Source organism: Dysidea avara, chromosome 8, assembly GCF_963678975.1.
Source record: "Dysidea avara chromosome 8, odDysAvar1.4, whole genome shotgun sequence".
NCBI classification, from domain to species: Eukaryota; Metazoa; Porifera; class Demospongiae; order Dictyoceratida; family Dysideidae; genus Dysidea; species Dysidea avara.
This window is the reverse complement of record NC_089279.1, coordinates 25,190,687-25,218,444: the sequence shown is the minus strand read 5'-3', so window position 1 is coordinate 25,218,444 and position 27,758 is coordinate 25,190,687. Positions and strand designations below refer to the sequence as shown.

The 27,758-nt window shown below is 38.1% G+C and overlaps 2 protein-coding genes across 2 annotated transcripts in view; both read right to left on the bottom strand.

The window, feature by feature from the left end:
• The window catches only part of LOC136263842 (ubiquitin carboxyl-terminal hydrolase CYLD-like), an 87,383-nt gene extending 68,164 nt beyond the window's left edge, over positions 1-19,219 (bottom strand). The window contains exons 1-6 of the mRNA XM_066058467.1: positions 19,160-19,219; positions 12,177-12,648; positions 9,344-9,640; positions 2,307-2,605; positions 2,111-2,240; positions 832-970 (exon numbers count right to left, since the gene is read on the bottom strand). Of these exons, the coding sequence (XP_065914539.1) occupies positions 832-970; positions 2,111-2,240; positions 2,307-2,605; positions 9,344-9,640; positions 12,177-12,647 (1,336 nt within the window). The 5' untranslated portion in view covers position 12,648; positions 19,160-19,219. The remainder of the gene's footprint in view (positions 1-831; positions 971-2,110; positions 2,241-2,306; positions 2,606-9,343; positions 9,641-12,176; positions 12,649-19,159) is intronic.
• Positions 19,220-20,177: 958 nt separating this feature from the next.
• The window catches only part of LOC136263647 (ubiquitin carboxyl-terminal hydrolase CYLD-like), a 28,399-nt gene continuing 20,818 nt past the window's right edge, over positions 20,178-27,758 (bottom strand). The window contains exons 9-14 of the mRNA XM_066058288.1: positions 26,473-26,564; positions 26,348-26,414; positions 26,164-26,293; positions 25,972-26,080; positions 20,599-20,907; positions 20,178-20,486 (exon numbers count right to left, since the gene is read on the bottom strand). Coding sequence (XP_065914360.1) covers positions 20,308-20,486; positions 20,599-20,907; positions 25,972-26,080; positions 26,164-26,293; positions 26,348-26,414; positions 26,473-26,564 — 886 coding nt within the window. The 3' untranslated portion in view covers positions 20,178-20,307. The remainder of the gene's footprint in view (positions 20,487-20,598; positions 20,908-25,971; positions 26,081-26,163; positions 26,294-26,347; positions 26,415-26,472; positions 26,565-27,758) is intronic.

The window sequence follows — 27,758 nt, the reverse complement described above, 5'->3', positions numbered from 1 at the left end:
GTGTGGAAACGATTGGCGAATAAGCTACAGTGCTAGTTTTCACCTTAGCCCAACATTTTTCAACTTGTAGGATCAGCAAGGATAACAAAACGCTATCTGTCTGAGTGGTTTTCATGGCAAAATCCAAGTCGTGTATCCTAATCACGTGAGTATTAAACGATCCCCACAATCGATTTCAGCATCGACGTCTATATAATCACTACCCATTTGTAGCCTGGGCAGCTCCTTTGATCTGAGGTGTGAAAGTGTTACATATACATATAAATGTACTTATAAACCTTACTAGTCTAACGCCATCCGATCCTAGATTAAACCATAGTCCATCTTTGACGAGTCAATGAAACTATTATACTCTAAGTAATCCTAACCATTACATTTGATTGTGGCAGCCAATTTTTGTCTTGTCGCTAGATTCGAGTTTATCCAGTGTAGACAGTGAGAATTAGACTAGTTGTGGTTTAGTAGTTAGGTTTTGTTTAGTTAGACTGTCTACTAGCTGCTTTTCATCGCTTGAGAGAACAATCACAGGTGATGGAGTTGATTATATATGCTGAGTACTACACAGTGATCAAGACCCAAACAATTAACAAATGCAGCTATAGCCCATAGCATACTAGTTTTGGTCAAACGCAATATCTCAAATACTGTACAGGAAACGTCACTACAATGGTCACCCACAATCGATGTTAGAAACCTGGCCTTTATATAAGAGGTGCAGTTGTCCTATGAGACTCTCCCCACCTATTAGGCGAGTGGTACAAAACAGTCATACAACGTGTACTCATGCTCATTATATAATTATAGCAATATGGTACTATCGTAGACATTAACCTTGGGAAGATCTCTCTCTGAGTCTAGAGTGATGTTGTAACTTTTTCAATTCCACAAATATTCCTCTCTTGGGTGCACAACTGAAGTATTTCACCTGATTCCACCATCCATCAGTGACTTCTTCTAAATTTTCTTTATCCTACAACAAAATCTGTTATGCAATACTGTATATACAACAAGTACGAAGAAGGAAAAAGTTTAGGAATTCTAAGCTGGATTAGAGATCAAATTAAAAAAGTAGTGAAACAAGGGAATAGCTATGAAATGGAGTGAAACAAGAGAGGTTGCCTATACCTGCAGATATAATTGACATTTAATCTCTACCCTTCAGTCTACAAACCATGACTTGAATTAGGGATTAAATGTCCATCAGTATATTTGCAGTAGGTAACCTCTCTTGTTTCGTTACGCAGTTTTTGCTATTTCCTTGTTTCACTCCTTTTCTTTATTCTTTCCTAATCTTTCTAATTTTTCCTTCTGCTTATTTGCTTACTTTTTAAATAACATAGTTATGACTAATGAACCCACACATAATGCATCAAAATAATTATACATTTGAACATGTGCCCCAACAATCAATTACCAAAAAGTGCAGTAGTCATTATGCTTTGTCTTCAACTATGTTCTACCCGTTACACAGTAATATGAATGAAGAACAGTACAAAAAGCGAATCTGCAATCACCATGGAAAGTACAAGTGATAAGTGTACTTATAATCAAATCAAATAGACATCATAGTGTGATGAAGTTCATTCATGTAGTTTATGGGCCATGTCCTATAGCTCAGGCTTGCCCCACAATGCTAAAAGCATCTGTCTAGTCTATAAAGGTCTATTACTGAAACAAAGTGACAAGTCAGTAACTTTTAAAATGTTGAAATATACCATTTTGTTCATTTTCTTTTCCTCACAGGCCTGCGAGAAAATCTGTGCTTTGTAGGAATACAACCCGCATGCTAAATTCTTTTCCATCCATGTCCATGACCTATTTATAAGTACACAGGACTAGTAAGCCACAGTAGGTTGTACCACGTCCCACAGATAGGGGTGTGGGCACCCAAAGTCCCATCACCTGTTTTGCGAGACATGAAAATTTTGCATTTGCTTTCCCAGTTAACAACAAGTACCCACTGATATTATACTCCAGGAGGATTTTCCTGCACTGACTCATATAGCACATAGGTTTCCCAGTGCTGGTTCACTGGGTAGGTATGACCATGCTATCATGGTATTATAGTTTGTGCACGTGTGTGCATGTGTGTATGTGTAATAAGTATTACCATTTCTAAACCAGCCATCAAACTTTCATCTTCAGCAAGGTTCCCAATCCACTTGATTTCCCCATAATTCCCTAAGTATTCAACCACTGATCCTATTTTCAAATCGTGTGGATTATTTTGATCTGACACACTATATAAAGTAAAATAAATATACAATGTACCTACGTATGTAGATCAAATACGTAGAATCTCATACATATTAGATCCACTGGAGTGACCATTATGGCTTAAAGAAGTAAGATTCTCAGGTAAATGTTTATCAGAAGTGTTATCAAATGAGGTATCAAGGGCATCCTGAAATTCACTACTAGACTCAGTTTCATCAACAGCTGCACCAGTAACTTTCTGTCCATCATCTTGTAACTTCATGTTTTTTTGGTCTTCTTTCTGTATGTACTTAACAGGTAAGAAAACTTTAGATCCTCCTTTAACAACCGGAAAATAATCATTCTCTGGATTTATATGATGCGGTATTTCCTTATCAAGAGATGTTACCTGTAAATAAAAATCCATGCAGTAGTTACCAAACAGAATACAAGTACAGCCTGTACAACACATCATATACGTATATGGATGAAACCTATAGGCATTGTTTTGGGGGAAATATGTGATATTGATTAAAAAACAAGGCAAAAGAAACAGTAGGACTGTTACAATAAAATGTGATTACCTGACAAATAAACTATGAATTAGGAATTTTAAGAATCATAGAATTTAGACATCAGAATATTACGGAATTTTAGAAATTTTAGAATGGAATTTAGAAAATTAGGAATTTTAAGTTTGATTAGGGATCATATTAGTTCCTTGAAAATTAATAAATATTCCATGCCCAGCTTCACTGTATGTACAGGTACCACTGGATACAGTATAATCCTTATGGTACAGTGGCATAGTGCAAAAAAATTGGGCATTTCGTGCACTTTGTGATACAATTTTTCAAACAAATTACACTCCTTATGACATTTACTTTTTGATATAGTGCCACTGCAGGTTTTGCCTTTGGCAACTTTTATAGTTGGCTGTGGTGCTGCATGGCTGTGGAATTCCCCACTCATGGCCCTGGGATTCCCCATGCAGAAAGATGCATGGTACCATGCACAAAATGCCACACATGTGTGAAGTTGTAAGTGGACTGTACTGTGTGTATATGCCCAGTTTTGTATGGAGAATCATTGTGAAGGAGGAATATTGCATCCAGTATAGTGGTAATTAACTTTGTACCTCAACAAGTGGCTTTATTCTACTCTGGAAGCAGAGGAGCTAGGTTGGTCACACATCATAACCCTATGATGTACTACTACATATGATATCTCACAATAAAACATGGCACCTGAAATTGAAAAATTCATAGTTTTGCAAATTTTAAAATTCTGTCTGAGACTGTCGCAGGCTATACAATGGTATGCCAGCAGGCATTTGTCAGGCTGTCTAATGGTTTACGCTTGTCTGAAAGTTGTTATTATTATTATTCATCAGCATGTGTAAAACCTCAAGGGGGAGTATAGGCACAACACAAATATAAGGTGCATGTGGTGTGTGCAAAGCTACAAAAGTGCAGCGTGCTTAACTAAAATACATTTACAATGCATGATTCAGTAAACTATTCTTAAACTGCTGCAAAGACGGTTGATTAACTGATTCATAGTCTAGGTTGTTCCACAGTCTGATGGCTGATGGGGAAAAAATGGAGGTGACTATTTACTCTTAAATAGGGACACTAATAAGTGTAGTTGTGGTGTCTTGTGTTTGAATTGGCAATGCTTGGGGATGAGGTAAAGGCTACAAGGAATGGATACTAAATTATGAAGAATCTTGAAATTCATGGTGACTTTTTGATTAGTTGAGACTCTGCCATTGTAAGTTTTATAAAAGTCCAGTTACACTCGTCGTCCATGAGTACAGTAGTTGCTATATACAAATCTAGCTACACGATGTTGAATTTTTCAATTGGGTTAGTATCTTTAAGGGTATGAGGATCCCATATTGTGCATGCATATTCAAGAATCGGTATGACCAAGGATCTACAGTAGGAGATTATAATGTGAGTAGGACAGTTTCTTAAATTTTGTGTAATAACTGTGAGACAGAATTAGTCTTATTTGTCATGTTGGAGATGCAAAGTGGCTTTCAATGATAGTTAATCCTAGATATTTACTGATAAGACTTGTTCTATAAATTTGAATCCATGTAATAGGTTGTAACTATAGGAGAGTACTTGTTAGTGATACGGAGGAATTCACATTTATCTAAGTTGGAAAGAAGATGCCAGTTTTTAGACCATTTAATATGATTGCTAATGTCTTTCTATAAAAGGGAGAAATCTGCTTCAGAATTTATAGTACGATACAGTAAAATATCATCGGCATACACGTAATTTTATCTTTGAGGAGACATTTAGGGGTATGTCATTTACAACACATAGAAAAAGTAAAGGGACTAATACTGTTCGTTGGGGTATGCCAGATGTACAGTTGATTGCACGTGTGTTTGAACATTGTGCATTGCATGACAGCTAGGCGCCAATCATGAATGCATTAAGTGAATCATGTGACATTTAAACTTTTGGCAAAATGGCTTTGAACTACTTTACTCCTGTAACTTCCTCGCAGTTGGTAGACCTAACCTCAGAAAAAGACTATAGGAGTTTAAAAACTGTCACTTTACCATCAACTTGACTTGCCAACAACAAGTAACAATCACACTGTTCATGTGGTCTCGTGAGCCAGCTCAAGCTTTGAATTGCTGAATGGCTGGCAATAAAATTTGCAGTGTTTGTCTCATGCGCTGCCATTGACATTTCATATTTGCTCTTAACAAGTATGTATGTGAATAACGTACGTGGGGCTATGTGCCAGTTTTCCGGTAGCAGTGTTGTGTAGCTTTAATTTTGTGTGTGTGTGTGTGTGTGTGTGTGTGTGCTGCCGATAGTTTTTTTTTCACATAGAATACTCATTTTGCCCTTTAAAATAAAAGCTAAACTGGTTTATGCTGCAAATGAACTGTACATTTGTATTGATATAGGACAAATATGGAGATACTCAGTTGGTTTCAGAGCCCATCAAGGTTTCACAACCTACAGAGTACTTTTACACGCTGAAATTGATCAATCCTTTATGGATGAGTGAATACAAGAACCTAGAAAATCAAAGCAAAGGGTGTTGCAAGTCTGTAAATGAGCTAAAAGAGTTCATATCCAATAACCATCCCAATGGGATTGATGTGCCAAATCTCAATCAGGTAGAAATGGGATACATCAAACCTGATCATGGTGGTAAAGGGAGAAAAGTTTGCATTTATGACAAGAAAGATGTGGATAAGATGTATGAAGCATATGCCAACAAGAAACGGATTCTGTTGTGGTGTTAAAGTCAGCCTAATATTCAAAAAAGTCTACAGATAGCCAAGCAAAATCGGATAAAGTCAATACAACTTTAGGTTATCTTTCCCAAGTAAACAAGTGGGAAGAAATTAGTGCCATTATTGCACAGCTCAAAGAAAAGCATGAGGAGAAATACAAGACGGAACAGCTTAATACATGAGCACACATGTTGTACTTGAAGACTCATGATTCATTTGATAATTCACTGAACAAACCATTCTTCACAAGGAAGCACCATTTTCATACATCTGTAGCTCTATAGTGCCTGAACGGAAATTCACCATTTGGGTTGTGGAAGGGTAGGGCACTTCCCACTCAGAATTTGAGTTGAATCTGCCAAGCAAAGTTATGCGCCTTCAAAGTTCGTCTTATCTTTTATCTGTTTCATAGTTTTCTTCTTTTCCTTTCTGCACACTTAGAAAACCCATAACAACTCATATGCACTTTGATCGATTTACTTCAAATTTGAAGGGCAGTAAGAGTAAGTACCAAAGCCAGTTGATAGCCGACTTTGTGGCTTGCTATACAAAAAGAAGTGATATCTAAACCAAAACAGCCAATCTGTAAAAAAGAATGCGGCCCCAAAAAAGGCCAGGGTGAAAAAAGATGTGAAATCCAAGGTGGCAGCCAAGAAATGGCTGTGATGGTAGGTTAATGGCAAAAATTTTAATAACGACAATTCAGCCGAATTTGTGTAGCCTCCTCCTAGTGAAACCTTGGATTTCCCATCTTTTTTCACCCTGGCCTTTTTGGGGCCGCACTCTTTTTTTACAGCTTGGCTGTTTTGGTTTAGACAATACATTACAGTCCAATTCTCATACAGACTAGATAATGAACAATAAATTATGAGCGGTTTTTTCGAAATTGCTAAAGCGATTTGTTGTCATGCCTAGCTGATAGATAAACTGCTTGACAGAATAGCTTGAAAATCATGAAGTAGGGCAAACCTCTTATGGTTTGAAAGAAATCGAGATGATGGTCATGGAGTTATAACAAAAAAAAGTTAACCATACAGTATGTAACAGGTGGTCGATGTTTATAAATAAACAATTTAAAAATTGGTGGTACCGCTACCAGACAAATTGCTGAAAAAAACAAGCTAAAATTTGCAATGTAAGTGGTAGAAGAGTCTTGCAGTTGCTGAGAAAAATCAGTCGAGTTATAATGCCAAAACCAACTACATGTAACTTGTGCGTAATCAAGATACTCTAATAGTGCAGTCACCCTACTAGAGAGTTCAGCTACCCTACTAGAGAGTTCAGCTACCCTACTAGAGAGTTCAGCTAACCTACTAGAGAGTTCAGTTACATTACAAGTGACACAGTAGACACTTAAAAGTCTCCCATTAAAGAGTTTAGCTAATTAAAAATTCACCCAGTAGAGAGCTGTAGGTTACGAGTCTCCCTGTGGAGAATTCAGCTACATTAAAGTCTCCATAAAAGCTCCACATGGTGACAATTTCATAGCTTGACTCTCTACAGGATGAATTGTGATGTACAGTAGCTGAACTTTCTACACAGTAACTTGTTATGTAGCTGACCTACATATGTACAGTGGGACTTTTACACAGCCGAACTCTTTACATGGTGACAAGTTTGTAGCCAAAGTCTCTACTGGGTAATTTGTTGGTAGCTAAATGCTCTACAGGGTTCTTTTTATATCAGAACTCTCAACAGAGTAGTTGGTCTACAAGGTGACTTGGAATGAACTTTCAACCGGGTGGCTCCTGCTGTAGCTAAACTCTCTACAGGGTTACTTGCTGTGTGGCTGGACACTTTACAGGGTGAACTCTCTACAGAGTGACTTAATGGAGCTGAATTCTCTACATGGAAAATTTCTCATAATTGAGGGTGACATGCATGTAGCTGAACTCTATGACATACCTGTATTTGTAGTGGTGCTGAAATGATCTGATCATTTAGTATTCGAGTACTTTCTAGAGTTAATGATCAAATACTCACAAATACTAATTGCATGTAGTCATACCCATTTGATATGTTTTGTACCAACCTTAAACAGTTTAAAGCTTTTCAAGTAACAACAATGATACACACACTATATTAAAGTACTAATGTTAGTGGGCCTGACAAAATATTATGTCAATCAAACTCTACAGCCTTCATTGTGTCACTGCCTGATGACAAATACATCATGTGAGCTGGGTCACATGATCTTAATGAGTATTCGAGTACCAATTTTACTATCTGACTACCAAAATCCTTAACGATTACTTGTCAAGTATTAGTATTTGATTCAGCCCTAATTTGTAGTTGAACTCACAACAGGATGACTTGTGTATAGCTGAATGTGGATGATTTGTTTGTGGTTGACCTCTCTACAGCTAGATCAGCTACAAAGAAGTCATCTTGAATCTACGTACATATGTGTAAAAATTACTTCCTATCAATATGTGACTGGGTTTGGGAAAGCCAGTCTTATCGTCCATGACAGCAGATTTGATTTTTCATCAAGAACACAAAGCTACATAAATAAACTATCAAATTTCATAATCAACATCAGCTAGACGTGAGTGGTCTGCTTTTGCTGGCTGCTTTTCCCAAGTACAGTGGCGATCCATATGAGTGGTCTGGAGCTCTTGCCAGCCTGGGGATGGCTGTGTGTGGCTGTATAGCTCCGTGGTGTTGAATAAAGGCCTATGCTGTAAATGTCCTTTCATTTTAGCCAGTTTGGAGACCTGAATGGCTCTAACTTTGCCTAATTCATCCCTATGCCTTCCTCTTTAATTTATAAAAATAATCCTTTACCTACCTCCAGCCACACCTCCCACCCTTTTGGAGTTCACCTGGTATGTAGTCAACATCGTGTTGAAACTATCTAAAATGGTGGAAAACGTAAGTGTTGGCTACTTCTACTGTAGATGCTTTTGAAGGTAAATAATTGGTGTAAATGTGTGAAAAGTTGGTACACATAGCTTCTACCATTGGCGAGCTACAACACACTGAATACTTAAAACCGGCATTTCTGGATACTTTTAAATAAGGGATAAGACCAATTTTCTCAGACTGGGTCACATACATCCATGGTGTGGCACGCCAGCTTCTTCACACTACCATGTGTCTTGATACATTGCCGAACATCTTATACAAGCCTACAAATGTACAAGAAATGTAATTTCAAAGCAATCCCATGCTAAGTCAAATAAGCCTTGTGTTTAATACTAAAGCATCAGTGATATGTAGCAAAGATATCTCTCCAGTACTGTAAACAAGCTTAAGATAACCAAAATTATATGAACTTTATCAGGACCTTGCCAGCTGCTTAACCACTAAATGGTACTGCCACAAAGCCTGCGCATCACTACCGGTCACCTGTAAAATTAAAGAACAGGCACCTAACCCACGCACAAATCCAAGTAACAGCATCTTTCTTGAAGCATAAATCAGCTTGAACATGCTTTGAGATTGTGCTAAGAAGTTTGCTTCAGGCCATTGTTGTGATAGATATTTTTTCTAGCAGTTACACAGCATTATTATTATTATGGCAAATAGATGTTTTCAGGCAAGTCTGTTCTGTGTTTTAGTCATGGGTCCATGCACCCAAATAGTGTGAAACAAGAGACACGATTGCATACCATAGCCACAGCCATATCATAGGTATGCACATATGTGGGAAAATCTTTGTAGTTTGATTGATCGCATTAAACAACCACAAGCCAAAATAGGTGTCTCCCCACACAAGCATACCTGTATCTACAAATACAACAATATCTCTTGTTTTACTACTTTTAGCACATGGATTCTAGTACAGTACATACCATGAGTATGCATACTTATATACATACTGTACATAATATATTTAAGGCACATAGCAATGCCATTCAAACTATTTACCGTTTCTATCCCTACAATGGTACTGCCATCAGGTAGAGCTGACTTATCAGTTCCAATCCACCTCACAAGTCCTCTGTGTTTGTCACCATGAACATCACTGAAGACTACAAAATCACATATTCTAACTGGAGGCTTCTTCTCTGATGGTACAGGCTTATCAGATACTAGCTTAGCAGCGTCTGCAACTGTATAGTCAGTCAACATTTCCATTGATACAAAAACTGCACACTTTCTATCACATGTAAAATAGCGTTCTCCTTGATAAGAACCATCACTATTTCCTTTTCCTCTATTATCCTACAGAAAAAAGTACATATGAACGATGGCCACGCACACACTTAGTGTAGTAACAAGTATAAAGAATTATTTTTAATTCAGTTAGGAAACATAAAAATTAAAAAAGTAGTGAAACAAGGAGGGCAACTACACCTGACTGGAGATTAAATTCCTGCTTCAGACTACACCCACTAGTATATCTTCAGGTGTAGATGACCTCCCTTGTTTCACTACCTTTTATCAAACGGTATGGTTGTTCCATTTAAGTAGGGATTATGGTGAATGTTTCAGCGCCACCCAAAATTCTGCCTTTAAAAATCATCCTACAGACATTGTATGCAGCGAAAACCACCTTTACGGAATAGTACTAGTCCATATAATACATAAAATAGCATTAAATACAACAAAACACTTACAGGTGGCCAAATATAAATATATATATATATTTTTAAATCACCAAAAACTCCAATTTTAACCTCACTGCCTCACTCACTGACCACAGTCGCAAGCCTAGAGCCCAAACAAAGCAGCGCACGGTCACCATTTTACACCACAACAACAAACTCACCATTGGGATGTGCCTTTTGGGGTTCCGTCACGTGTATGCCCTGTGCACCTTGTATTTCTTTTTACCTTCAATCAGGTTGGTTATCTTCTTCTTCAAGCATCAAAACCATACCAAGGTGTTAATTTTTCATATCAAAACTTTTCTGTAGACACCACAAAAATATTTCAGAAAGCGCTTATGCTGCTGAAAGAGTGGCGAAAGCGCTTATGCTGCTGAAAGAGTGGCGCGCTTATAATTTCAAGTGTTGCACATGAAACATTAAGGCTGCTGAGTTGTCACTTCAACTTTTGGACTGCAATCGACAAAGAGACTTGAGATGGACTGATACTCAACGGATTGTTCCTCTGAACACACTGACTCAGCCACTCAGTGCCAGACGGCGAGATCGGCAGCGACTGATTCATGTGATTGGATAGTACTCGATCCTGTTAGCCGAGATTAAGCTACAGACAACTGAAAGGGCCTGTTCATTCGAACAACTTCCAGCCGGGGTGAATAGAATGCGGACCATCATACCGAGACAAGGGTCATAGATCTGAGCGCTACTGCTACTGACTACAATCAAAGGTAAGCTATTCACGCTACTACGGGCTTAGCACAGTATGTACTTTAATAAGCTGTAACTAGCTAGCTGTGCTACAACAAAAAGCTTAACAAACTAGCATTTAAAAAATTGTTAATTTAAAAATGAAGTAGGGATCTATGCAATAAAAAGTAGTGAAACAAGAGATGAATGATGGTATTACAGCATAGCTCGATGGAAAAGTCCCTACTTTGGCATTGGTGCTGGCAGAAGAGATAAATGGGACACATAGGAGGACACAGGTAAGTCCATGGAGCATGCACTGTACGTACTGTGGTATGCCAAAAGGTACCAGTTGAGTTGAAGCAAAGTCAAACAGTGAAAAAATCAAGCCCGTAGCCTTAGCTGTTATCAAGGTATGCTTGTCTGAAGGCATCAGTCAGTCGGGCAGGCAGACAGTAGACAATTCCACTAAATAAAATATTCTTAAAATTTCAAAGAAACATTTTGGAAGTGGTTCAAGTCATATTCAAGAAAATTTTGGGTTTGGTTATACCTAGCTAATGCTGCGAAGATGCCATGAAGGTATGGTGAGGCTGATTTTAGGGTGATATTTTGGCCAGAAAAGCCAAACTTTCATGATCCCTAACATACAGTACTATTGCACTGTATGATTTTATAGATTCATATCTTGTCATTATCAAGCACATAACAACAAAACCAATACAGACAGACCAGCATCATGTAAATGCATGCACTACACAAAGCAAAAAGAGCAAAGCCTCCACAGTCAAGTGAAACACATCTATGGTTGCCTGATGAGCCAGTACTGGGTACCTGTGCACCACTACGTACTTTAAGTCTGTGAAGGTAAAATTTTGAAAATATAAGTCTCACAGACAGAGGTCACAGAAGAAAGCTCCAAAATGATCCCAACACTGCCAAGTGAGACAAGGTTGGGAATTTGCTTTCCCAAGCCACCATGTCCCCATTACACAACTGGGTAGACTGGAACAATGTGAGTAAAGTTTTAGTGTATAAGGAAACAATAATTAAATGGGCATCATGGAGCACCAAATATGGAATCTTAATAGGTTGTGATGGTGCTATACCACTTGGCTATGATGCCTTCCACACTGCACACACACACACACACACACACACACACACACACACACACACACACACACACACACACACACACACACACACACACACACACACACACACACACACACACACACACACACACACACACACACACACACACACACACAAACAATGGTCAAATTTGATAGAAGAATATTCCTATACAGGTTGGTAACTGTGTCACAGTGACATGTACAAATTTAAAATTTTACATGTGTGGTAGCATATACACGATGTGTACTAAAAATGACTTACAACTAATGATTACACTAAAACAGCTGCATACACACATATTTACTAAATACATGCAGTCTTACTATTAATTCAATCCCAAATCTTATTCCTTCTACACTGGACAATAGTCCAATATATTTAATCTCTCCTTTTACCGGAACAGGAATAGTGTCAATAGTTGTGTATACTTTAGAGCCTATCTCCAAGGATTCCACCCAAGGAAACTTTTTTAACACTTCCACCCGATCAATGACAAGATCTACAGCTAATAGCAAATCTTTCTGCTTCTTTGTTAACTCGTACAATTGGTCAGAGGATGCAAATAGGAGGACACCAGACTGATCATGTGAGCTAGAAGAATACACTGAATAATTAACTTTGAACTTGTAAGCTGTCCTTATTGCTAAGACATCTGCAGGTGATAGACGCTTCACCAAAGAACCAGCAGGAATGTCAATATTTTCATATGATAGTGGGTAATCAGTATCTGATGAAACTTCCAATTCTTTGTGTCCTTGAACCTCCTTTACCAATAAGGCGTATTGTTTACTCATACTGAAATAGTTACATATATGGTAAAGCACAATAAACAACATACAGTACCACTCAACACAACATCGTCTCGCGAGTGTGAGCAATTAAAAAATTTGCTAATTAAAGGGCGTAGCACCTGTTTCGCTCGTGAGTATTCGTCTTGTTTTGTTTGGGATTAACACTCACAAGCAAAATGGATGCCACGCCCTTAATTAGTGAGTTTTTTTGATCACTCACATTCTCGTGAGACAACGTTGCATTTGAACGGTACCGTAGAGTCCATGAATAACATGCAATATCAAAGTAAGGTTAACTAGGTAAAGTATATTGATATACTGTATTGTTTTAGTACATTTTATGAAATTACATAATATTTGAGTTATTGTCATAAACATTTTCTTTATAATTTGAAGGAAACAATATTGCAATGCTGGTAGCTACACTTCATTGTAAGCTGCCAATCCCACTACGGAAAGTTGAAAAATTGATTCACAGTTCTTTAAAGTACATATCATGTTTTCTATACACGCGACGGTCTGTGGTACACCCTGTATGTAAATGAGAGAAATGGAAAACTAATGTGAGTTACTGAACTTTGTGATACTAATTGTAAGCAAGTCATTGGGAGTAACCCCACATCATTGTATGTTGGTGCATGGTTTGGTTTACAAGCGTACACATGTAGTTTGGTCTTCATATTATACTTTTCTTATTAGCAAATATTGTACAGTACTACTATACTGATCTCTCAACCACCTCTTTGTATATATTCCATATTGCATTCACATCGTATTATGTAAACATGTACCATGTGTTTTGATAGCCATACATGATCAAGTGCTGAGTACAGAAATATAAATCGCCTAATTCTTTGATATGCCAATTTTAGATGCCACAACACAACTCATGAAATGACAACACACCGATAGCAGGTTGCCACAAAGCAGTATTGATGGAGTCATTTTTGCTGTCCATTTGTCAGGCAAACTTGATTATTTTTCATCCCCACCATCATCCATTTTTTACCTTACCGCCTCTATTGCTGTTATCAATCATCTGCACACTAGTTCTAAAATACTTTAGCTAACCTTTATAGTAACAGACAGCTTGATTTGGATTAATAATGAATATTGAAAAATGCAACTCCCGCCCACATGGAAATTTGAATGAAACAAGTGGCTAGCCAAGGGCATAATTCAAATGGTTCAGCAGAATTTTTGAAATTAAAAATCACACCAAATCTTATAGTCCTGGAGCTCTCCAGTACCTACCTGCACAATGGCATGGCTCTGTACTGCTTTTGAGAGTCACATCGCATTTATACGCTGAGTCATCAATAAATCAAGTGTTGCATCACATGATCAATCAATGGCATAGGGCTGTTGGTTCAGTTGGTTGAGACATACTACAAGGCAGCAGCTGTGATAAACTGATAAACTTGAGTGGTCATATTATATGTGTATCAGGTTAGCACAAACCATGAGGTATATTTACATTATGAATGTTTTGTTTATTTGTCAGGCACGTGATGTTTCAAATATTTTGGAGTACAAGCCGTGTCTGAGTTACTGACCATCAACAGGAAGACAGACAAAGAGTGTATACCCAGAAGGAAGTATTGCTTGCCAACAAATGTGAAGGGTTCCCGTGTGCTAAGAAGTTGAAGTTGGCTGCTGAAGTGAAGATTAGTATTATACTAGCATTTTAAAAAAATTGTTAATTTAAAAATGAAGTAGGGATCTATGCAACAAAAAGTAGTGAAACAAGAGATGAATGATGGTATTACAGCATAACTCAGTGGGAAGTCTCTATTTTGGCACTGAACAAAATAATAATAGCTAATGTGCCAAAGTAGGGAGTTCCCACTGAGCTATGCTGTAATACCATCATTCATCTCTTGTTTCACTACTTTTTGTTGCATAGATCCCTACTTCATTTTTAAATTAACATTTTTAAATACTAGTTTGGTTAGTTTTTTTTGTTGTGGCACAGCTAGCTACAATGTAACTTGTATTAGTCCACTTGTATTGTCTACATCTGTAGGTACAGAGAAGGCAGATACTATCATTTGTAAACATCTTGCCTGTTTGCTCAGTGAGAAGTGGAGTTCCCCATATTCTGTGGTTATGGACAGGCTTTGCTGTAGTTTGGGGTCTTCCTTGCTGTACTCTTCAATAATGTGTATCAGGGGATTGCAATCTAAATCCAGTTGCTGAGGGGCACCTGTCTCCTTTAGAATAATAATGTACTACACTAATTCTATATTGTGCTTGCTTTTTTCTCCTGTAAAAATAGCTATTTCTACTAACTTGTAACTGTTCTATCATACATGACTGTTGTATTAGAGTATATCTTGAGTCAGCCAAGGGGTGAGCAGCTAGCTAGACCAATAAGGAGTGAGGTGATCTTGCTTACTGTCAAGTAAATAGTTATATTGTTAAGAGGTTGGGTCTCCGTACTCTTTCGCTATTGGTCCACCTAGATCTTTAATTGATGGGCATGGTTGCAAAACTGTCATGAACGGGATCCCAATCGTGGACTTGCAGATATCTAGCTAGTCTATATCTCTTATGGTAGCGCCAGGACTGAAGCGCTTCTGAAATGCAGCTCTGAAATAATTCTGTGGTGTCTATATATGTCGCTGAAAGAAAGTATTGATACGGAAAATTAAAGCTTCAATATGGTTTGTTGGATGAAGAAGACAAGCAGCCTGATTGAAGACAAAAGAAAAAAAATGGCGCAGAGGGTCTACACTCGTTGGAACCCCAAAAGACACATCCCACTGGTGAATTTGTTATTGTGGCATAAAATGGTGGCCTTGTGCTGCTTCATTTGGCCTCTAGCCTTGCAACTGTGGTCAGTGAGGCAGGCAGTGAGGCAGTGAGACTAAAATTCGAGTTTGGTGATTTATTTTTAAACTCTATATCCGGCCGCCTGTAAGTGTTTATATTTAATGCAGTTTTATATACTGTATGGACCAGCACTATTCCGTAAAGGTGATTTTTACCGCGTAAAATGTCTCTAGGAGTATTTTTAAAGGTGGAATTTTGGGTGGCGTGCGAAATTTTCACCAGGATATCCTTACCTAAATGGTACTGTACTGTTTGATTACTACAAGTACACAGAAAATTTTGGAATTTTCAACCAGAGTAGGGACCATAGCACATCAATAAAAAGTACTGAAACAAGTGGAGTAGTGCACGATATTAAATCACAGTAAAACAATAAGAAGTGCTTTATCCCTATTGTGCTCAAAATACCATAAGTGATTTAATATCGTGCACTACTCCACTTGTTTCAGTACTTTTTATCAATGTGCCTACTGTAGTTGAAAATTCCAAATTTTCTGTGTACTTGTTTGTTAACTTTCTTTGTAATTATTATTATGACTGGTGAACCCACGTATACTGCATCTGAAATGGCGCCACGCACCCCAGCTATATCAATTATCATCTGAAAAGTGAAGTATCCATTACACTTCGTTTTCAGCTATGTTCAACCCGTTACACAGCAGTACGAATCGAGAACTGTTCAAAAAGCACCTCTTCAATCAAAACAGCCACTATGAAAAATACAGACAATTTCCACTACGAAGGGAAGCCATCATGTGCTATCGCCAAATCAACACTTTTTGCTGTCAGTAAAGATGAATGGGACACAAAGGAGGGTACTGGTAAGTCCATGAAGAGTGCATTGTACGTGTGTTGCAGTATGCCAAAAGGTACCTGTGCGACGTCGAACAGTGAAAAAATCAAGCCCATAGCCTTACCCGTTATTGAATTACACTTGTCTGAAGGCATCAGTCAGGCAGTCAGTCAGTCAGTAGAAAATTATGTTAAATAAATTAGTTTTAAATTTTGCAGCAATTTGTTTCGGGTTGATCTGAAAGCTTGTTTGGGTTTAGTTTTACCTAACCAATACTGCCTCATCGTCATCAGGGAAAATTGAGGCTGGTTTGGGGGTGGTGTTATTTTGTGGGCCATACCTACTCCTTTGTGGTCCCTATCATACAGTACGATAGTACTGTATGATAGGTTTATAGTTTCTATAAGCTGCATAATATAAACAGCAGTGTGTAGGTTTACCTAGTTAGATGCACAAACAGTACCTTTTAATGTTACTGCCAAGGGCATATTTTGGTTATGCATCATTTTCATTTAAAGGTAGTTCAGGGGGCCTCCCCCTAAGACATTCCATGCACTTCATGATCAAATCGAACCCCCCTTCCAGAAAATCCTGGCTACGCCTCTGAAGTTTGCTAGTCTCTTTCGCATAGAGTAAGGGTCTGGTAACTCCAGCATTCAAGGACGTCAGAGTAGGTGCGGCCAGTGAGGCCATAGCCTCACCACTTTTTGGCTCAGTGAAATAAAAAAAAAATTTAACTTGATGAAGCCAAACTAAAAGTAGTTAACATGTAATACTTGGCATCACTTTAATAGCAACAATGGACAGAAACAACACTTATCTGACCTGTCTTTAACTCAGAACAGCTTCATGTCGACTTCGTCCATATTAAGCACCTCTAACAATAATTAGTTATACTGGCTTTGGCTTTGTTCCTCTTTGTAGCTGCTTTGGAAACACCTCTTACTGTTTATTAATAGACTCAAGTGATAAGGTTAGGAGTTAAACAGTATTATGGAGGTGCTTTATGGTCAGTCTCCATTGAACACTTGCATACAGTACTACAACTAAAGAGTGCCTCCAAAAGGCATCTGTAAATGTACAATTTAAAAAATTTCCTGGGAGCATGCCCCCAGACTGAGCCTTACTACTTTCACTTTTACTTTGATGCCCCTGCTAGCATTCAAAATTTGTAGCGTGTTACCGAAAACAATCAGATTGTGTTGTTGATAATTACTAAATATTTGTGATGCTTGCTTTGGAGTTACCATAGATACTATTAGGACTATGGAGTTACATGATGGGTGGAAGAGTTTGCTTTGAAGTTTAGTGAAGATGGGATATAACTGAGGCTGCTAATAATCGCCAATAGGATGCTCTTTAAAAGAACAAAAGATGGAGGTAGTGAAAGGGCCTTAACTCAGTTATGTTGGCAGCCGTTCATTAATTTATCTCACTAACTGCCTACTTACGTATGTGGCTGTTACATGTGCCATTCTTGCTACCATTATTGTGACATCATTTGTTTAATCACATTCCATTGTTACAACTCAATCGGTAATGCTAGAGTGCCATTCTCTTTGTGTGAAGGGGCGGGCGCTGCCAGAAGTTTCCTTGAGCTAAGACTAAGAACAGTATTACTGCATACAAGATGTCGCTCACACGTTTTGCTCCTACTGATGCATAATAGTAGGCTAGGATTAGCTACTTACAAATCACTAAGCTGTCATGCTTCATGATCAGTTGCAGGCCTGCCAACCTGGAAAGTAAAAAAATCTTGAGATTTCTGTACCTTTATTGTAGTATTGCAGTGTGTAGTAAAAAAAAACTGGTAGATGCTATGCTGAGACCAAAAAAAAAAAAAAAAAGGTCTCGACTTTTCTCAAAAACCGTGAGATTCGATCTGCTGCCCTTGAGCAGGGTAGTGAAACCGTGAGACTCACGGTAAACCCGTGAGAGTTGGCAGGCCTGCAGTTGTCAACCAAGGGGGTGTCACGCAGGTACGTGTTGTAGGTAGATCTGCTACCGCAGTCAAAGTCTTGACCGGAAAAAATTTCACTTTGACCTGTGACTAAGAACCTTTGTCGATCTTTGACTGCTGACTTTGTGGCGATATTTCAGTACCTTTTGATTGTGGGTTGGAAACTTTTAGGCCACTCAAAACAAATTCTCTGTTTCCCGTCCACCGCCCACATCTGGTTACTGTCAGCTCTAAAACTTCCATTATTCCATATTTTTCCATTTTCTGGTTATTCTTGTATACTGACATGCTCAGTAAAACTGTCAGCAGTCCCTATAAACAAACTTCACGTTTGGATTATTACTTTTAAAGGTTGAACCAGCTTAAGCATGCTTTTATGCAGCTTTTTATGGGTGTGCCAGGTAACTAATGGCTTGAAAAGCTGTCAATCTTATAATGAAAACGGACCGCCCACCCACATGCAAATATGCCCGAGTCCAGGACGAGAAACAGAGAATTTATTTGGAGCGGCCTTACCCTTGACCGTTGACTTGGCACGCCTTGACCTTTGACTTAGACCGCGGTCGCAGATCTACCTACAGTGAGTGCATGTATGCCACCCTCTTGTCAACTGGCCGGCACTAGTCTAGCGTAGCCAGACCACTACTTTTCTTTTGTGTGGCTAAGCGAGACTAAACTGGCAATAGGACGCGCACAAAATGTACAGGCGTCTCTGAAAACAAACAACCGAGAAGGGCGGAGGAAAGGCCAGTTCCTGGCTAGATTTGATCCTTAGGTCACAGCGGCTTTATTATCAAGCCGACTGAACAACATGTACAACGAAACTTTTATCCAGTTTGGCCGACAGAAGCGCGCAGTCATGGGTTATAATAAGCTAAGGACACATGTGTGCGGCAAAATAATACATAATTACAGCAACTTTCGCACCTGACGAGTCCTGCGTAGAATCTGACGAACTCGCTGACGAAACACGCCCAAAATATTTTCGCGCAGGGAAACTCCCTTATGTAATAAACTTAATGCTAAGCGGCGCGCATAATCTGATGAGTATCAACAGATGAGTTTTACGTAACTAGAAGGATTTACGAAAGTAACTCCCTCATACTAAACGGCGCGCTACCAGCTAATTAATGACTACCTGTTACATGTGTGGTCTGGCTCTTTTGCATGATTGTAGCTCAATCAGTTTTGTCAGTTTGCATGCTCAGCTAGTATGGTTTAAACTAGTACTTTTACAGGTGTTGCATAAATTACAGGTAACATCGATCAGATGTGCCCTTTCCACACATTCTACAAGCCAGCAAAGAAAAATGTTATAGCTAACACTTGACTCATTGTAGTGATTATCTTAGACAATTAAAATAACACTGTAAATGGTATAAAGTTATTAATTTTTTTTTTGAAGTTCAATTTTTTTTAAAAATGAGAAACAAAAATAAGAAACAACAATTCAAAGTACATGTGATGCAAGCACCTGACCCTAGTTACAAAACGCTTCAAAGTTGTTGTTTTTTTGTTGTTTTTTAATGGGTCAAATTTTGTATGCGAATATCTCTTTTCACAAATTCAGTTAGCTGCTATTCATTCAATTAGAGAATCTGTAGTTATATTAATGAGATGTGATTACTGTATAAACAATGGCTACAGCTTAATTGATGGTTATACATTTCCATTGTGTCAATGTAGCACATCCAACTGCAGCTAGACAATTCTGTTGACATTGTAATAACACCTACATGTATGTTCTAAGTACATAACTGGCCACATGATTTACACTGCCGTCAGGTGCATTACTTGTCCTAAGCACTTTACCCATCCTTGAAAGATTGTTTTACTCAAAGTCCTGCTCTCACAATAAAAATTTTAATCCAAAGCCTAGTGAAACAATGGTGATGACACACACCAATGTGCTTACATACAAAATGTCATAGAGCCACACCATCTTTTCTTAAGGCAGAGTTTCCATCTGTATTGCACTGTGATGGACTGTACAGCATGAACATGCGATGTATTTGTACATAGTAAATAAATTATACACTATTAGCCTATATACAGTGCAGTCACAAATGGTGTAGTTACTGATACATTACTCCATCAAGATCAACATAAATACACATATAAGCATCCTCAACAAATCGACGAACTAGTTCTGGTAGACTTTTGGATGGCACTTCACTGATGTCCTTCTTACCATAAACATATTCTTGTAACAACTGAGTACAAACTGTAACTTTAGGAAGATTATACCCACTATCTGTAAAAAATAATATAGATATATATAGCTACTGTAAACAAAACGTGCATGGGGTTGTACTTTACAATGAAGCTACACCAGTGTTACAGTATAGGTAGTTACAGATACATACCTAGTCTCTCAGCCATACTGTCAAAAAACACCCAATCATTTTCAGTCACTCTAGTAAAACAAACATAGTGACTAGTTTCTATACACAACACAGAGAGTAGTTGTAGTTTTCCAGTATCAAAATCATCATCTGTTCCAGTGGACTTCAACTGGTGAGGTCTATGGCTCTGTCTGTTAGGATGATTATGCCAGAGAAATGAACAATTGTCACAAAAAAACAGTTTCTTGCTTGCTTGTAAACTTGGTTCATTATTGCAATCATTACAAACATAACTGCTTGTATTGTTACACATAAAGCACTGTCCACTTTCTAAAGGATGATCAAAAACACACACATGTCAACATGCACTCCTACTAACCAAAACATACATATTGAATACAACATACAGTGTTGATTTAAAATACCAAACAATCACCTAGTGGAACAAACTAGAGGACCACTTCAACAATAAAACTTCGTTACAAAATGACAATTCCACTGTAGTCTTATTAGAGTATAGCACTCTCAGCTTTATTAGTATATGTATAAATGTGTATTGTTCACTACATTATATTGCTAACATAACCCTAAGTTAAAATTGATGTGACAAGTATTTAAACATCAAAATCATTTACATGTCCTATATACAAGTACACAATAAAAATTGGAATTTTCAACTAGAGTAGGGACCATAGCACATCAGTAAAAAGTACTGAAACAAGTTGGAGTAGTCCATGATATTAAATCACAGTAAAACAATAAGAAGTGTTATATCCCTACCGTGCTCAAGATACCATAACGGAAATGTACAGTAGGGATATAACACTTCTTATTGTTTTACTGTGATTTAATATTATGGACTACTCCAGCTCGTTTCATTATTTTTTATCAGTGTGCTAAGGTCCCTACTCTAGTTAAAAATTCTGCATATTTGTTAAATTTTTTTGTGAATAGTTATTATGATTGGTGAACCCACGCATACCACATCTGAAATGGTGCTGCGTGCTCCAGCTATGTCTGAAACGCGAAGTATCCATTACGCTTCATTGTCGGCTATGTTCAACCTGTTACACAGCAGTACGAATCAAGAACTGTTTGAAAAGCACCTCCGCAATCAAAGTAGCCACTATATATGAAAATACAGACGATTTCTGTTACGAAGGGAAGCCATCACGTGTGCTACCGCCAAATCAACACCTTTTGCTGTCAGCAAAGATGAATGGGACACAAAAGGACATTAAATAATTTTTTTTAAATCCCGTAGCAACTAGTTGAAAGTATTTCAGGTTGATCTGAAAGCTTTTTTGGGCTTAGTTTTGCCTAACCAATACTGCCTCATCATCGTCAGGGAAAATTGAGGCTGGTTTTTGGGTGATGTTATTTCATGGGCCATGCCTACTCCTTTGTGGTCCCTACTATACAGTATTATTGTACTGTGTGATGTGTATATATACTACTATCCCAACTTTATTCTAAGTAAGTGAATGGATGTGAGAAGTGATTGTACACACAGACAGTGGCAGAGGAAGTAGTTGACATGAGGGGGGGTGACCAGGGGCGGAAATGAAGTGAGGCACTACATTGTCTATGGTTTGGTAAGGTGAGACTAAAAAAAAAAAAAGGTCATAACCAGCTGACAATAGCTACCCACCTCACCAGCTATGCATTTATAGCTGATAAACTACATAAAATCCTTACATAGCTCACTACACACTGCTCTAATACTGTGACTGCTTTATTAGAGTGACAGCTCTATTAGAGTATCTCGATCTTTATCACAGTTTTCAGCCACACTCCAAGAAGGATAATTTCAGCGTGATATCATTCTGAGGGGGGCTTCAGCCCCCTAGGCCCCCCTCCCTTCTGCCGCCTATGCACACAAGTGCACAATATGTGTTTGGTGCCAGCAATATGTGTGCTTGCACGTGATCCAATCACAAAAATAACACTGTTCCGGCATTCCGGTACTCCGAGATATTATGCAGATTACACAATAGTACCTGTCGTGTAGGCTGTACATCTTCACTGTACACTTTAGAAGTAATGAGCTATGAACAAAGCATCATGGCTTGTGCTGTCATTTTTGTAGCAGCCATATGTTTAAAACATAGATGCTGATATTATGAAGAGTGTGAGTGTGTAGTAAAGTAGCTTATTCACAAAGTACAAACAAACTCACTAAAAAAGTTACCTTTTCTAACACAACACATGGGACAAACACCTGCAATTTCCTTGCCTTATAAGGCCCTATTTACAAACATGTACTGAGAGTCCCATGTGCCTTATGCCAGTGTTGAAGAACTAAGTTAGGTATGCATTAAAGATGGCTATAGAGAAAACAAAATATACTATCAAAAGTAAAAATAAGATAAATGGAGGTTAACCCCAGCTTGGTCTCCACCTATCTCAATTGCGTGTCTATGTGAGGTTAACAGATTGACACGCAAACACCAAAGTTGATTGTAAACGTATAGTTCAACTCTTCAGTGAGTCTTCCCTATGCCTTCAATGCAGTGTAAAGAACAAACAAAAGCAGGCATCAATAAAATATTTGAGTTGCCACATAATAGTAACAACTTTAAACAGGCTGTAGGACCAGGTGTGTGCTGTAAAGCTTTAATAAATTTAAAAAATGGGTGAGTAATTTGCTTAAGTCCCACCTTGATATGTGCTTTGGTTGCCAAGTATCTATGACCTCTTAAACTTTGACTTTTAAATAGTGTGTCCAAAAGGTATGGTTACAAAAGAACACATAAGCCACCAGCTGGATTCGAGCCCACAACCCCATGTACATAAGTCATACACTCTACCAGTTGAACACTTTGTGCTGTGGTTAACAATGGAATGTGTAGCTCAACGCCATGCATGGCCTTCAATGTGTAGTGGTATGCAGTAGTGGACAAAAGAAGTTCATAGTAAGAATTCCCGAGTAGCCGGATGACATCACCCTTACAATTATGCCATCCTGCTTGCTAGTATACTGAAACGATATCAGCATGCAGGTAAGTTACACAGCAGAACTGCATACAGATAAGCATAATGCAATTGTAGTATTGTACAACACACCATAAAGTGTTTACCACAGAAATGCAAATTATGTCAAACTTGTCCTACCAATAACTTGGTGCAAAAATTACTAAGCAATAAGGTTTTGGCTCAACACCCCTGTCTTCAATGCACATGACATGGATTGTTTAAACTTCAGCAGACGGCGGAAGACACATGCTTACTGTGAGTGGAAGAGTTGGCAACTGCAAGGAAGCAATGGCATTTAGGCCCTATACTGTTGCATAGATACGTATGTCTGATTTGTATAGTCTTCAATATATATAAAGTAATATTTTACTGTTGGTAGTTTTCTTTTGTGGTAATACCCCTGACCCAGCCCGACAATTGGTCTATATGGTCATGTGATATCACTTGGCTGTTCTTGAAACCTCCAAGGAGCTCACCCAGAAGACACACAATGAATTGAGCTCTTCACAGTATAAATTACGGAATGATACAGAAGTTGCTTCAGTAGTTCTTCAAGTCAACCAGAAAGGTGTGCGATGAACAAGAGCTCCATCATTCATAATATTGTACATCAGGGAGTTGTGAGCTAGATATACAATAGCATAGTATATAGCCAGTGTTGGGCAAGTTACTTTGTAAAAGTAACTAGTTACATATTACATATTACTTGCAACTGAACTATTTGTGACTGGATCTGCGAAAACCTGACATAATGGCGCAAGCCTAAATTTTCAGTATGGGCCATTGATTGCAATAGGTAAAATATTTGCATAATTGAAAAAAAAATTCATAAAATTTTTAAACGCTTTGTTCTTTGTGAAGAAAGGGTCCAATGTAGTCTCGTCCTCACAGACCTATTCTCTGGGGTGGCGCTAATCGATTAGACATTATAAGCGCCCCCTCTGAAAGGGTCTGGTGAAATGCCCATACCATTTTTGTCCAAGAAATCGCCAACTCTGGCAAGTGATAATTAGTGTTTAATACTTAGCTACACAAGATTTTACAAGAGGTGACGATTAAACAGTATTTATCATTTTATGGCTGCGTAGTACAGACATTACAAAAGCAAAGCTTACCTCAAATCGTCACCTCTTGTGTAGTTATTAAACACAAATTATCACTCGCCAGAGTTGGCTATTTCTCGGACAAAAATGGTATGGGCATTTCACCAGACCCTTTCGGAGGGGGTGCCTATAATCTTTAATCGATAAGCGCCACCCCGGAGAATGGGTCTGCGAGGACGAGGCTAGGTCCAATGATAAAAACCTGGATATCATCTTATTCGCCTACTCAAGAGGAGTTCAAAACTCTTTGTTTCATTGCAGTAGACTAAAGGATACGTAAATTATGGGTGTTTGTTTATGTCACGTCGAAACAATTGTACGCGATCGATTTTTCTTCACTGATTTCATCTCTGTATGCAGTGAAGAATGGTAATAGAAGACAAAACTTACCCAGTAATGGACTCCCCTATTCATGGCAAACACAATGGTGTAAGTTGCAACTCTGTACTGCATTGCATTTGTAAGTTACAGCCATTTTTGTAAGCGCATGTAATTTATTTTCCCAATACTTGCTGTACAAATCGATCTTTCTGTTATTGCTACTTTGCAGGGCTGTAACTCCAAAAGTTGTTGGCATACAAGGCTAAAACTTGGCCAGAGCATACACTTGGCTAAGTAGATTATAAATATTCAAAAATAAAGAATTTGAAAAATGGGCCATTAGGTCGGGTTTTCGCAGATCCGGTCACATTTAGTTACAATTACATATTACTCATAAAATAAAGTAACTATAATAATATTTCATATTATATTACTTTGCGTCCACAGCCTTAAGCTGTCACGTGTGAGACTACCACACGTGACATGATTGCGTTGTTGGACAACAAGAAAATCTTGGTTTTAAGTAAGAAGCTGGTGAATAAGCTTCATTCAGTAGGCTTCATTACTTCATTGTGGCTAGGCGTTTCTCAGAGGATAACTAACGAGATTAGTAAACTTCGTTACTTGTACTAATAATATTATGTAATATTAGACTTGTTACAGTAACTATATTACTTAGGTAACGCGTTACATTTGTAAGTAAAGTAACTTGAGTTATATTACCCATTTTTATAGCGTATTTTGTTATATTACAGTACTTAGTTACCACAAAAGTAATAATATTATGTAACGCATTACTCCCAACACTGTACATAGCCATAGCAATATGCTGCACAAATAGCAGTGTGGGTTTCCAGCCTATTAACTAGATATAGACATCATTACATGTGTGAACTTGAACCTTTACCCACCTCAGAGATCCCCATCTTGAAAAATTACTAGATCCACCCTTGATACCCTCTATCGATTTACATATTCACATGTATCAACTTACTAGATTTACATAATTCCTTAATATCCAACTCTAATGAAGGAATAATGCTTTGAAATGACTTGAACCGTTTGCCATACCGAGGCATTTGTAACAGTAACCTTGATGGATACTAAATGAAAAATTACACAAGGAAGCAATGTTATAGAGATATTTTCAGTGACATGCATAATCCATTAATGAACCTTTACTGACCTTCACAAAACTGATATCTTGTCCAAGAAACATCTTAGTTAACAGCTCTTGAGTGTATACGACAGATACTCCTTCAATCGGTTCCACAAATAACTGGATTAAAAACTCTTGATCAATACCAGATGGTCGTCTAGGTATATGGACATGATACAATAACTAACACAGAAATAATGAAGTACGTTACCTGATATGTACAAATGGGTCCAAGTGAAGAATGTGCTTAAACAACAAATTCAAAAACTCTTCAGGATCTAAAAAAAGGGTTGAAAATTTGGCTTATCAAAAAATGTAAATTAAGTAACAATTAACCTTTTTCATCACTAGTGTAACCTTTCATCTTTTGCAAGTCTGCTAAATGTGTTCTGAACACTTGAATAGAATCTTGTATCACAACACCTACCCTGCAAATGGATGCATTCATAGTGAACATTATACCTGGCTCGTGTAGTAGTGAACTTAGAATCAGTCTTAGATGGGTTTCTGTTGTTTTGGTAGAAATCCCCGTTTACAATAGTTGTAGCTTAGTAACAGTTAACTAGCTTTATTATCATTGCACTAACAATTTATTACAGAAAAAAGCCTTACATACCACTACATCTCAGCATGTACGAAAATAACATCCACTACAACTGTTAAACCCTTAGCAAAACTTTATTTTTCACCTCCCAGGTAATTTTAAAATGACTCAGATACATACTCTAAGCAGTCAATTAATGACTCTAATAGAACAATCAAAGCTTATACAATTTGTTAATGTTATCTTATAGTTTAAAAAGCACAATCACAGGATAAATTGGACATATTGTGATTACAATAAAAATATAACCTAAAATTCCATCTCAAAGCTTCCAAAATTTGGGTTAGTTCCTCATATAAAAGTCACGAAATACGTAGGATAAGTATTTATAAATACAAAGAAATCGTATTGTTGATGCCTCATATGTTCTAATGGTTCTGCTGGTTCTAGTAGTTCTAATGGTTCTGCTGGTTCTAATGGTTCTAGTGGTTCTAATGGTTCTAGTAGTTCTGCTGGTTCTAATGGTTCTGCTGATTCCAGTAGTTCTGCTGGTTCTTATGGTTCTAGTGGTTCCAATGGTTCTGCTGGTTCTGTAGTTCCTGTGGTTCTCATGGTTCTAGTGGTTCTGCTGGTTCCAGTGGTTCTGCTGGTTCTAATGGTTCTGCTAGTTCTAATGGTCCTGCTGGTTCTGCTGGTTCCAGTGGTTCTGCTGGTTCTTGTGGTTCTGCTGGTTCTAGTAGTTCTAATGGTTCTGCTGGTTCCAGTGGTTCTGCTGGTTCTCGTGGTTCTACTGGTTCTGTAGTTCCCATGGTTCTCATGGTTCTGCTGGTTCCAGTGGTTCTGCTGGTTCTCGTGGTTCTAATGGTTCTACTGGTTCTGTAGTTCCTGTGGTTCTCATGGTTCTGCTGGTTCTGCTGGTTCTAGTGGTTCTGCTGGTTCCAGTGGTTCTGCTGGTTCCAGTGGTTCTGCTGGTTCTAATGGTTCTGCTGGTTCTCATGGTTCTGCTGGTTCTAGTGGTTCTGCTGGTTTCAATGGTTCTCCTGGTTCTAGTGGTTCTAATGGTTCTACTGGTTCCAGT